General features: G+C 26.2%; 1 protein-coding gene across 5 annotated transcripts in view; it reads right to left on the bottom strand.

Annotated features, from left to right (window-relative positions):
* Nucleotides 1-14,321, bottom strand: part of LOC103579494 (peptide-N(4)-(N-acetyl-beta-glucosaminyl)asparagine amidase) — a 39,531-nt gene that overhangs the window by 9,189 nt on the left and 16,021 nt on the right. For 2 of the 5 annotated variants that reach the window (XM_008560905.3, XM_053739023.1), the window contains exon 1: nucleotides 11,545-11,935. The exons of 2 other annotated variants lie outside the window; for them this stretch is intronic. In XM_008560905.3, the coding sequence (XP_008559127.1) occupies nucleotides 11,545-11,766 (222 nt within the window). In that variant the 5' untranslated portion in view covers nucleotides 11,767-11,935. Of the gene's footprint in view, nucleotides 1-2,342; nucleotides 2,506-11,544; nucleotides 11,936-14,321 lie in introns of those variants that run through there. One more of the 5 variants, XM_053739026.1, reaches the window with a different exon arrangement.

Raw genomic sequence — 14,321 nt, 5'->3', positions numbered from 1 at the left:
TTGGTGGCGGATTTTTATAAATTAAATTTAATAACATAAAGGATATATACATATGCTTTTTTTTTATTTTATGAATTTTGCTTTTATCAGATAGCTGAAGTAAAGTACTTACTACATGCTGGGAAAAAAAAATGTAAGTGTAAAAGGAAATAATATGAATGAAACAAATAAAAGCACGGAGATGGGTGTTAGTTTTTTTTTGTTATTTTTATTGCTAAAGTCTATAAGAGGGTTAATGGTGTTACGGACCCATATAGAATGTCATTTTGGTGGGTTTATTTCATAAATTAATTATGTTTATTATTATTATTATTCTATCAAGTAGGCGGTATAACTCTGAATGATCAATATAATAATGATATTTAATACAATTGTTTATTGTTATTGCACTGCTGTATATAAAAACTTTTGTTGTTACTTCAATGAAACGTGTTTTTTATTGTCGAATTTGAATCTGTTGTTTTATTTATTTGGATATTATTTATAAAAACCAGAATATGAAGGAAAAAAAAATTTGGAAATCCAAATGTACACAACTCACTTGATTATTCAAAAAATAAAATAATAATAATAATAATAATAATAATAATAATAATAATAATAATAATAATAATAATAATAATAATAATAATAATGAGCAACCTGCAGTTACTACGTGACTGCCCAAATATTACTACTAATTTTATAAATTTGCACCAATAAATTTTATACATCATAAATTCAATGCAAAAATTTTCTTGGGGCGAGAAAAAATTATTTTGATGAAGAAATTATTTTTTGCACCAAAAAATTTTTTCTAGTTCTAAATAACATTTTGGTTATGATTCACAATGCGAAAAATTTCTTAGGGTAAGTAAAAATTTTCTTTAGGCGAGTAAAGATTTTTTGTGTCAATGAATCATTTTTTTTCTGAGCACACTTTTTTGGCTTTGAGAAGCTTCCTAAAACCAAATGGAAATATAAAACTTTGTCATTTTGGAATAAGTAAGGTGATATAAATAATATAGTTATAATATATATTCAGTGACAGTCAGTCATATTTAGTGACAGAATAATTATAATATTAATTTATTTAAAGAAAATAATAACGATTGTATTTTTTCTCGCGTAATTTAAATGTAATTCGAATGATACAGATAAATCGATTTATATCAATGATTGATAATGAAAAAGAGTTTAAATTATGAAAAGGCATAAATTCAAGTCAAAATCTTTCTAACGGTACCAAATTTAATAACATTAACTAATTCTATCACACAGATATGTCGGGAAAAAAATTTTCCTTATTCTCTTAATAATATAGAATAGATAATAATAACAATAATAATAATAGATACGAAAATTATACTAACAATAAAACGAATTTTGTTCTAGTCAATATATTTGAATTAGTGTAAATATAATTTTTACGTGAGTATCAGCTGGGACCGAGTAAGCGTTAGTAGAACACGTCTCGCTTCGTAATGGAGTTGTGCAAAAATTACCAGTAATTCAACATTTAAATTGTGTTTTCATAGCTTGTAAATTATTTAAATAAAATTTGGTTCACTGAATTAATTGATGATATATAATAATGCTATAAAAAAATTTATGATGTATAATAATGTAAATTAATAAATTTAAATATATAAATAGGGTAGAAAATACCATCTGTGACCACTTTAAGGGTTTGGTGGCTTAAAAAAAATTACTTTAATAAGATGAGATATTAAAAATAATAAAAAATTTATGAGTAATAATAACTATTGTACTTATAAAATGATATATATATATATATATATATATATATATATATATATATATGTTTTTTTGAATCGTAATTCCTTAAGAACGCCAAAAATTTTGGATTTGATTATTCACCATCAAAGTAAATTACCATTTACTATTGATGGTCTAAGATGGAGTTTGATCATGTTCGAGAATTTAAGCAAAATAATAATGTAGTGGAAAAGCCGAGAAAATAGGACCGCTAAAAAAATAATAGATTTCTGTGCATTTAAATATGCACTGTGAAAAATTCCCATTAAATTTTACTATGGGTGCATTGTAACCCCGGACCATAAGAAAACTGATACAAAATTTACAAGTGTCCCATAGTAAACGCATGCGCATAGGTCCCAATTATGTCGTCTGCGCATACCGATTACTATGGGATACTTGTAAATTTTGTACCAGTTTTCTTATGGTCCGGTGTTACAGTAGGCCCATAGTAAAATTTGTTGGAAATTTTTCACAGTGTGATGATAATTAAACCGAATTTCCTGTTGCCATAGTAAAAATTTTTACAAAATTATAAAAAAATGATGATATGAGTCATAAAAAACAAGCAAAAAGTATTTTACCAAATTTTGAAGTAGTCCGTTTTACCCAGTAGGCCTCATTTTGCCCGTCTTTCCTCCATATAAGTGAATACTTTGATTTTAAATTCAAAAGTTTGCATTGCATATTTATCTTAAACTAAAAAAAATTTTATAGATAAACTATGCCTGGTATTTGTATTCATATGCTTGCAAAGAATTTTTTATCCCTGTATAAATTTAGCAAAATTCTCTTATAAATTATTTAGCATATTGTAAATGTTAATTGAATATCGATTATATAAAAGTATGTGCAAATAGCATTTTAATTACTTTTTTTTTTTTTAATAATAATAATAAATATCGTAGAGAAAAAAAGTTGCTCGAATCACCAATATTTTTATTTTGAGTTTAATTTTAAATTTCAATCCTATTTATTTATAACTAAATCGACAAACTCAAAAATTTTAATTAAAAAAGTTATTTGCAACAAAATATTAATAATAAAAACTGACTGGTATTTATATTTCATTTCAGAGCCGGTATTTTTTTTTTGCTTTTTATTAATTCTATGGTAAAAAATAGAAAATATGTATTTAATATTTTTGTAATCTACGAACATTGCTATTGACTACCCGTGAAAAATGAATCATACATGGCAATGTATGAAAATTGGCTGACATGGTCATATATGGCTATACATAGCTTGATAAGGCCATATATGACTTAATATGACTATGTAAAGAAATTTTAATTAAATTTTTTTTTTATTATTTTGGTGACGCAGAGATTAATAGATACGCGAATAATTGAATTCTTAATCGAAATAGAAATTTTTAATTGAGAGAAAAAATTCTAGACTTATTAATGACCACATCCGCTTCAGTAGGATTCGAACCCGGGACCTTCCGTACGAGAGACCGACCGTTTGATGACTAGGCTATGCGACCGACAGTTATAACGAAGTATAACTCTTCTACGTAAGGTTCAAAGAATATAATCATTTTCGAAAAAGTAAAATATCATCAATATGCTGTTAGAGATAAAAAAAAAAATTTCCTATTTTTTTTACACTACAACATCCTGTTTATAAGTAATTGTAATAATTAGCTCAAATTCTTATATATATATACCCGTGAAAAATGAATCATACATGGCCTTATATGATTGTATATGGTCATGCATGACTGTATTAAAAAAGTTTGTATGTCCATGCATGGCCATATATGCTTCATATATGAGTCAAATATGGGCATGCATGGCCATGTATGATTCATTTTTCACGGGTACGTTCTACACACCGTAAAAAAACGGGAGTTAATCGGAGTGAATAAGGATTTTATTTAAATCCAGTTTCGATATTAAAAATAAACTCCCCGTAGTAAATTTCGCGCCAATTTTAAATAAATAAAAAATCAACCGCTTCGAATTCACTTCAGATTTAATTCGCGTTCACTCCGAAAATTTTTTAGTCTATAGATCAGTAATTGTCCTTTCAATAATATTTTCTCTTTCAACCATTGATTGGGGTCGTATCGGTCAAAATACTCGGGTCAATTGGTTGAAAACTCCTCTCTTAAATTCGTTTAAAACTTTTATTCATGTTACTTGTAAAACTTTTAATCAATCGTATTCGATACTGTGAGTTCGCTAGACTAAGATTACATACTTGATATCAGTTCAAAATCAATTTCAAGGATTACTACTTCCGTAACAGCGATTCCACGCTTCCTTAATTTTTAAATTAGTAAATAAATAATTTAATGTAATTTTTACGCGCCCCCAGATATTTTTTGAACTTTAAAATGAAAAATAAAATTTTCTTAAGGTGAGAAAAAACTTTTTGTACCAATTAATACTTTTTTTCTGTATGCATACCCAAAAAAATTTGCAGAGTGAATTTTAAATTTAAACTCCAAATCGGAGTAAGTGCAGATTTAAATAAAATCCATCATCACTTCCAATTCACTCCTTATTTTTTACAGTATGATCACACAGAAAAAAAGTATTTCATCGCGCAAGAAATATTTTGTAGTATGAAATGAAAAAAAAAATTTTTTTCAGGACTAGAAAACATTATTTAGCACAAGAAATTTTTTTCTCGTCCCGAAAAAATTTTTTCCATCAAGAAATCATTTTTTTCTCTGTATATATAAATGAGATATGGATCGGTCACAGTATTTTAGTTTTTCAATAGATAGTAAATTGTAAGTGACTGTAAATTATTGGTAAACAACATGAACCACAAAATAAAGAGAACATTATTTTCACTCTCGTTTTCACTCTGTACTTTCGATATATACATCCGGTATATGTAGACAGCCATGAATATTGAACATAAAAGTATAAAACTAATGCACTCTTTTATTTCATCTAATAGCAATGCGATTTATTTTGTTTACTGAAAATCGACAGTGAAATGTAAATTGATATTGAAGCTTAAATAACGTTAAGAATTTATCTCTTTGTATATGATCAATAAATATTTATTTTGTTTTTTGTTACTTCTTTCTTTATATAATTGCGGTTGTTGTTTTATATATTTATCGTGTTTATTTATTCACTACTTAAACGTTACAAACTTCCTGAGTGATATCAATGACAAAAGAATTGCTAATGCAATAATTACATAAACTTTTAAGATTTTTCGTACACCAAAGTCTTTGTAGTCATCTAAATAAATTTATAATTTATTATTCTATTCGTTTAAGGTAGTTCACTCGCGACATTCGTAACCAAAAGTATAGCGTAATCGTAACTACAAAAAGTTAGAGATACTCAATGCCAGAATATTTTATTTTTGTGAGAGACTGTATTCAAAACATGTTAGTTTTAAATATTCAGATGCACACTAAAGCAATCACACTGATGAATATAATAATTGTGGCAACGCTGCAAACATTTATATTGGATAGTCTATAGATTAAACGTATAGTTTAATCTTTATATAGTCTTTATATAGTCTGACAATCACAAATTTTGGGTAGAATTAATTTTTATGCATAGTTTCATAATTTTTTTTAAACTTACAAGAAAATCGCAATTAAAGAGAAAAAAATTGTTCGATGTGTGTTACTTTCAATATCATAATTTTAAAAAATTCTAAAACTATTAGAAAAGCTCGGCTGTCCAATTTCCAAACACAGTAACTGACAAAAATAAAATTTTTGAAATATGTATAGAATCATGTTCACAAAACTCCATTGGAACTAAAAATACTAAAAAATCGACTTTGAAAAATTTATCACTTACTGTGTTTTGGAATTGGGCAGCCGAGCTATCATATACCTGCAGATCGAAGCATTTTTTGCGCAACGAATAAAAAAAATTACAAAGGATGAAATTTACTAGATGACTTGATTTCTTAAATTTTTCGGATATAGATGCTGGTATGTCAGCAGAAAATCTTAGACCACCTCCGTCTAGAACTATCCCTTGTCGCCCTTAAACACTAGAATTCGATAAATTTTTAACTTTCCGCTAAGAAAATTTCAAATTTTCAAAAATTCGGAAAGTTATTGGTTTCGGTCCGATTTTCGAAATCGGATTTCCATCGGATCTTGACATTTTGAGGTTCTAGGATGTTATTCTGACTTATTTCAAGATAATATCCAAGTGTATGTGCGTATGTAAATATTTATAACTTTCGAACGGACGGACTGATTTCGATTGTTAAGGTGTCATTCGACGCGGCTTGTCAATATCTAAAAGCTGAAAAAATGAGCTTGATCGGTAGGCCTTGTTCAGAGATATTCCAAAAATAAACTTTTTTCAAAAATGTTTTTTTTTTTTTTTGGATAACTTGTAATGTGTTCGATGGATTGATTCCAAAATCAACTGGGCCCTAAAGCTTCATAAGCCGCGCCGAATGCCACCTCAAACATCAAAATCGGTTAATTCGTTCAAGAAAAACCATTGTCGAAAGAATTTAAAAAAAAAAATTTTTTTAGTATTTTCGAAATTTATGAAAAACGACTAGATAAATCAATTTCAGAATCTGATCAGTTGTGGAACTCAATAAAACGCGTCAATTGCCACTTTAAACGTCTCAATCGGTTTATTCGTTCGAGAGATATCGTTTGAGAAAAAATGGTAAAAAACGTTTTTTTCCGAAAACAAAGGCATACAATAGTATTTTCGAGCTCGAAAATGTATTCACAACATTTTTTCGAGCTCAAAGAGCTCGAAAACAGCGGGAAGTTCTGGGGCTGACCCGCAGGGTCAACCGACAGATCGATTTTTTTTTCATTTTCGTTGCGCAGAAAACGTTCTGATTTTCAGGTACACATTTTTTTGTCTTTATATTTAAGCTCTTTTGAAAAAATTCCTTAATAATTAGTTAGAGAAAACAAATAAATAAACAAGAAAATATTTAATACTGTAAGTACATTTAAGATACTTTAGTAAGTATAATATTTTCGCAAACATCTTAGTATTTTAAATCTGTTTGAATATATAATAGGCTGATTATGAGAGCAAAAGATCACGAATAGTACTTTTACTTTATTTACTTAATATTTTTAAACGTTTCTACTTAAGATTTTTATATACTCAGGCTATGAAATTTTTTTATTACAAAATGTAGTTACTCTACTAAATTAACATATTTACTGAGTACTATCCCAGTAAAAAAAAATCATTTAAAAAAATTCGACATGTAGAACTTCTAGATACAGATTAGAACTTCAAGTCTAACTTTTAGGATTGTAATAGTAAAAAATATCGTTACTTTCAAACTTCATGTGGCAAATTTCGAGTAAAATGATAACGTTTATATCGTAAAACATTTTCGGGTGAACGCATATTGAATCTAGAGTGAATGGGAAGCGGATGACTGTTTATTTATTCATTTTCCCCGGAGTGAAATTCATTTCAAAAAATTTGACTTAAAAGTTATTCACATAAAATACAATTCATGTGTCCATCATTCGTGTAGGTGTAAAAGCGCATGTGTAGTTTGGTCGTTAAAGGAGAAGAGCCATTCGATAAGTCGGGATTTCGCAGGAAATTTCCGTTCCTCTGTAGTTTAACTGTCCGAGTGAATGGAATTAGGCTGTGTGTGTATGTTTCGAATTCTAAGGAAGCGAACATGGTCCGGCTCTACTATCACACCATAGCATTTCAAACAAGAATAATTTATCCGTGTATCTATATAGATAGTTGATTTAACAAAACATTGTATGGATAATATAGCAATCTAATTCTTATGCAAATAAATTGTTGCTAAATTGACAGCTGATTTTTTAAACTTTAGATGCTAAAGTACAACCTAATGGTATTCTTTTTACAGAGATATTTTTTTTTTCGATGCAGAAAAAAGTTAAATTTGAAGATCTAATTTATCTCAATTTTAGTTCTAGATTTTGAACTTCTTTGGAATCTTTTCGAAACAAATGTGAAGCAATTTCTGAACTTTGAACTTGAACATTTTGTAAAAAAAATGAAAACAGCAATATCTTAAATTGTAATCTATAATTCGGATTACTATATATGTACATAATATATAAAGAGACATTAAGTGATTTAACTTTCTGTTTGTTAAAGTTTCATTAAAGTACAATCAGCCACTAAAGGATTATATAAAGTATATAGCTTTAATATTTAAAGGGAATAATTTATGATATTAAAAATTTGATACTATTACCATATACATTATTAATACTTCGTGAAACATTACATGTACTAAAGACAGATTTAATTATTTAATGTCTCTAATATGATGAAAAGTTTGTTTTAAATACTCCCTGTATAGTTTTTTTTCAAAATGGACACAGTGAAAAATTTTATATAAAATATTTTTTAACTTTCAAAAAATATCATAAAAAATAGAAATGGACTATTAATTTTTTAAAAACTTTTGTGAATAAGAAAAATTCTGAAATCGAAACTTCGGAAATTGAATGAGAAAAAAGTGACATAAGAGTCGATAAATATTAAGAAAAAGTTCAAAATCAGTTTTTTTTAAGAAACAAAAGATTTCATAATTAACTTTTGAAAACAATAATTGCAAACGTTTATAAAAATTAGTAACCAACTTTTCCTGAATTTTTTGATCCACGAAAAAAAAAAAAATTAGAGTTGCACTTTTTAGTAACGAAGTCTAAAAAAGTTAAGAGTTAAAAATGTTTTTTGTAAATTCAATGTCTTTTGTATGTTTTCAGGAGTTGAACAGTGGTTTCTTATAAACAATTTCAATTAGAGAGGCAAGAATCTATCGAAGTAAATTCATTAAATATCGACATGTTGTTCACATCTAACAATTAATGAATATAATAAAAGCTAACAAGTAATTGGATAGATAACAGCTTGACAATTATTGATTTTCAATGTTTCGACTCATTCACCAATAATTTTTCAAGCTCGGAAAATTCCAATAATCACATAACTTAAAAATAGAGAAGTCTTAATTAATAGAACGAACCGTAACAAATCGATAATTGTCTCATTTCAGTATCTGTCCAACTACCTGTGAACTTTTATTATATTTATCAAATATATTGTATATATATTTAGTTCCAAGAGCTTAGGTACGGACGGAGATTGATTGAATTTTCAGATTAAATCTGGGAACTTGACAGCCAAGAAATTTATTCTCTCAACTTGGTTATTTTTATAAACTGGTTCTTAATTTAATTGACTCTTCTGATATCTTAAGGTAGATCAATATTCGATATTTTGAAAACTAAGCCGAAAAACACTAGTCTTCTCAGTGTACTCTACACAAGCAAGTTATTTATTTAGATCACTGCTAAACGGATTATTGAAAACTCCAATATAATAGATAGATATTCTATTCCGATAGTTTAATTTAATTGTGAGTCTCTCGATTGTTTGAAATCTCCAGTAAAATAAATAAACCGATTCCTAATCCGTTCGGAAATTTGCTCGCTAAAAATATATTTTCTGTACAATAATGTGCCATACAAACGCACGTTAAAACAATTTATATTTAGTGTAAATTTACTCACTTTAAGTATGAAGAATACACTAAAAAAACTGCCGAGTGGATTTTTTATTTATTTAATTCTCTAGGAGGGAAGTTCACTCCGAAGGAGTTTCGGAAAATATTAATTTTAAAAAAAAATTACTAATATAGTGAGCTTAGGTCTTTGATATTTAGACATTTATATTGAGTACGGAAATAATTACGAGCTCCCTTTCCATATATTCACGCGAAATTATTTTTAAAAATTATAACCAGCTGATAATAAAACTTGCAAAAATATGATTACACTGAGTCACAAACTGTCGTATGACTTACATCAACCATACCACGAGATAACATTTCATATTGCACCGAAATATAAAATATTCCCATAAAAACTATGTCACTACAGCTATTCAATAATTTAATATTTTCACTATGTATTATATATATGAAATTATAATTTAGTGAGTTACTAAAACATTTTATAAATTAAAAAGATAATATTTTAAGTTTAATTATTAATATCTCAACGAATTATTTATTTAAATAATTATGTTTATAATTAACAGCTGTTTCTATTGAATATAAATTTATTTAAGTATTAAAACTCCGGACCGGTGAATGCGGATTTAAATAAAATCCGCTTCACTCCGAAATCACTCCGCCCAAAAGAAATCCCTATTCGCTCCATGCGAAGTGATTTTTTTTTAAACTCCGGAACTCTAAGTGATGGAGTGAATTCGGGTTGAAACGAAATCCGTATTCATTCCTGATTTTTTACAGTGCTTACTTGAATCATCATGGAATATGAGAGCAGATGCGGAAGGATACATCTAACCCAGTTCTATGATTCACCAACATCTAGGTGGACCTAACGACTCTACAGTCCATCTTACGGCTTTAAATAAATTAAAATTCATTGTGAATTCACTCACTTCTTAAATTAAAAATTTACAATGTCCTGAAATCTCTTGAAATAAGAATTTGTAATTTATACAATTTGCAAATTGGCTTTTTTCTTTTATGATACTGAAAGTAGCAGACAATGGACGATTTAAAATATTTTTTCAACAAGTAGTTTGTGATTAGAAAAAAGTAACAATGGAACTTCTTAAACTTTTGCACTACTTCACTTTGAATCCAGCCCGTTTCTTACAAAAAAGTGAGAAAATCGTCTATCAATTGCCGTCTATTCTCTAACCGATTCCAAGAATCAAAAGCTTCTTGTCAAAGTTTGAGAGCTTCCGCTGTATTGAAAATGAACACATAAAAAATAAAAAATTCTTGACATGGATTTTTAAAAAAATTTTCTTCCTACGTTTCATCTGTTCATTTGAAAAAAAAAAATTTTTAATGTCTGCCACTTGCCGTCATAATTTTTTTTTTTTTAAATTACAAATTTGAATTTTTATCTAAAGATTATTCTCATACAATTTATAGATAATTTATTATCAATGTAAATGTACACAGAATAGAAGTATTTTTTGGCGCGAAAAATTTTAAATTAGCCTAAGAAATTTTTTGAAATATTTAATTCAAGTAAAATAAAAAATTTAAAAAATGCATATTTAGAAAATTGATAAATAATTACGCGCATTTTTTAAAAGTTTATTTATTCATTCAAAATTTAAAAATTTTCTCATATCTGCTATACTTACATGAGTGTGAATGTAATTATCCTGGAGCTAACAGTTAATAATTTTTGGATTTTTACTTGCAACAAATCAATTAAAAAAAAAAAATTTTGAAAAATTGCACTTGTAGAAAATTTTAAAAACTACAAGTGCAATTTTTCAATATTTCTTTTTTTAATTGATTTGTTGCAAATAAAAATACGAAAAATATTAGACGTCGCCTAACTTCGGTATCATGTGAATATAACTGACAAGCGGAAAATTTTAAATGTTTGATGGAATAAATAAAATGTAAGTAGAATAAAAAATAAAAAAATACGTCTTTAGATAAATATAAAATCAGTCCGCGCATTTATTTAAATTTTATTAATTTAATTAATTAATTTTAAATTTATAAACTTTTCGGTGCATCAACTCTCATAATTTATTAACTTCAAGTTAATTTTAAAAAATGTAGGTCACTTTTAAAATTTTTATTTTATAGAAATATTCATGTCATCAACTATCACAAAAATAAAAAAAATGAAGATTAATTTAATCTGGTGACAGTTAAATTTTTTATCATTTCATTTAATATGACAGTTAATTTTAAAAATTAAATTTCCATTGGCATGAAAAATTCTAAATTCAAATAAATATTAGTGATAGTGAAATAAAAATGAATATGAAGTAATAAATAAATTACCTCTATGAAACCTAGTTCAAATAAACATTCAATAGCACCGGATGCTGGTAATAATTTATCAGTTATTGAAGGATTAGCAATTCGAATTTTACGATACTTATGTTCTTCAGGATACTTTAAAATATTATCACAGAGTTCACATAAAATTTTTAATGCACTTTGTTGGATTTTTATGTCATTTTCTCCTAACAAACTCAAACAATAACCTAAGTTATCACTCATTGTAATTATTTTTACTATTTAAATTATACGTCAACAGTAAAATAATTATCGAGAAAACTCATAAGAATTCAAATGTTATTTAATATTTTTAATTTTAAAAATTTGTGACATAGTTTGTTTGAATAAAAATATAACAATATAACCACGATTGCAGTTAATGAGAAAATGAGTATTGTCATTTCGATGTCTAATGTAAGTATGATGTGGCGAGTGATGGCGCTAGTTGTATTTTCTTTTCAATTTTTTTTGTTTTTTAAAAACGATTTTTTTCTGAGTGTAATTTAAAATAATTCTGAAATTAGCTGACGTCTAATAATTTTTGGATTTTTTTTCGAAGCGAAAATTATAAAAAAAAAAAATATTTTTAAAAATTGCACCTGTAGTTTTTTTTTATTTTCTACATGTGCATATTTTTTATTTTTTTGTATTTGATTTGTTAAAAAAAATTTGAAAACTTTTAATTTCCTTCTAACTTAAAAATCATAATTGACGTCTAATAGTTTTTGAAGTTTTTTAAAAACGAAAAATTTAGAAAAAAAAATATTTTTAAAAATTGCACCTGTAGTTTTTTTTATTTTCTACATGTGCATTTTTTTATTTTTTTTAATTTTCGTAATTGATTTATTGAAAAAAAATTCCGAAAATTTTTAACTGGCTGCTAACTTCAGGATCATTATCTAAGTGACTAGTGTCAGTTTTAAAAATTTATAAATAAATAAAATATGAGTGGAATAAAAATAAAATAAATTCATATCTAGACAAATTCAAGATCTTTACGCGCATTTTTTAAAATTTCATTTTTTTAATTAATTAATTCATTTATTTTAAATTTAAAAATTGTCTCATGTCTGTTACATTCACACCCATCTTTTTTCCGATCACAAATAAATAAATCTCAAGACCAGTTTTTCAAACCGGGTTTATTTTTACCCAAGTAGCACACTTGCCTTTGTGACATCTAAGACATAAGTTTTTCGGCTGCTTTTTGACATTTAATAAGACACCAACATGTTGACAAAACCCTCAAAAGTTTATGTCACCGAAAACTATCTACTTAAAAGAGTTGACACGAGTGACGACAAAAAGTAAATTACAAATAGTGGTAAAATAAGTTATCTAAACGATTTTGAAACTGACATAAGACAGGAAAAACACAAATTTTCTAGGCTTAAATTTTCTTACCGAATTTCGTTTAATCCCTAATTGATAACAACTGTAAGTAATTTTTTAAAAATTTATTTATCGACGAAATTGTAATCACGTTGGCTATTTTTCAATTAATACTCTAATTTTTTAAAAATAATTAATAAAATTTTCATACTGTTATGACAATAGAAAATCACTTGAGTTACTTTTATATTGTACCAATATATAAAATATTCCCATAAAAACTATCACTGCAATATCAGCAGTCAGCCTCATTTGACTTTTCTTTAAAATAAAAAAATAAATTCATTTATTTTTAATAATTATGAAAATAATGAATTGTAAAATCATAATTAATTAAATTATTTAATTTTAAACATCAACCGCAGTGATACCTAATCAATTAATAAATTTTGTGTGAAGATATAATTTTCAGAATGTCATAATTGTTATAAATAATGTTATTTAATATAATAATAATACTGTTACTGGGAATTTAAACGATTCCCTCAAGCTATTAAATATGTAACAGACACGTATTCAATCAATTTATAACATTTGACGTTCATGGAAAACATTTCAAATGTCAAATTAACGAATCCTTTCATAAACACGATTTCGATTGATATCAATATTATTGGGTGAATTTAAAAATTAGTTTTCTATTATAAATTATTAATTTTACAAATTAACTGTTTATTTTATTATTCTTCTATTTTTTCAAACATTTTATGTCCAAATGACTTTTTTTAAACATAAATCGCACTCTTTGATTTTATCTCGATAAATTAAAAGCTGTCAAATATTGACATATGTATATATATATTTTAGAGTGGTTGTTAAAAACTAAATTTTCTCAAGCGCCCCATAAAAACTTCTTTTTTTGAAAAAATCTGGGAAATTTGATTTTTTCTTCTTAAGTAAGAATAACACGTGGCCTCAGGATGATCAAAGTTCATTTTTCGATACAATCGCGGTTTTTTTTAAATATCTTATGAAATAAGCAGATTAAAGGAAAAAATCATAGGAACTATTTTGTAGAAAATTAAATTCTTGACAAAAAAGGTCATATTCATTTTTTTTTATAAAATGTGTATTTATGAAGATATTTAAAAAAAAACTTTTTTAGATCTGATGAACTGTGCGTTTTAAGGATTACAAATTTTTAAAAAAATTGTCTATATTTAAGAAAACACATTACTTTTAACATTCATAGTCCTTTAAATGCTCAATTGATAAGATCTAAAAGTTTTTTAAAAAAATCTTCATAAATATACAATTTATAAAAAAAATGAACATGACCTTTTTTGTCAAGAATTTGATTTCCTACAAAATAGTTCCTATGACTTTTTCCTGTAATTTGCATATTTCATGAGATATTTAAAAAAAACCGCGGTTGTATCGAAAAA

Source organism: Microplitis demolitor, chromosome 5 (genome assembly GCF_026212275.2).
Source record: "Microplitis demolitor isolate Queensland-Clemson2020A chromosome 5, iyMicDemo2.1a, whole genome shotgun sequence".
Lineage (NCBI taxonomy): Eukaryota > Metazoa > Arthropoda > Insecta > Hymenoptera > Braconidae > Microplitis > Microplitis demolitor.
Note: the sequence above shows the minus strand (reverse complement) of the source record. Positions and strands in the feature narration are given on the sequence as shown.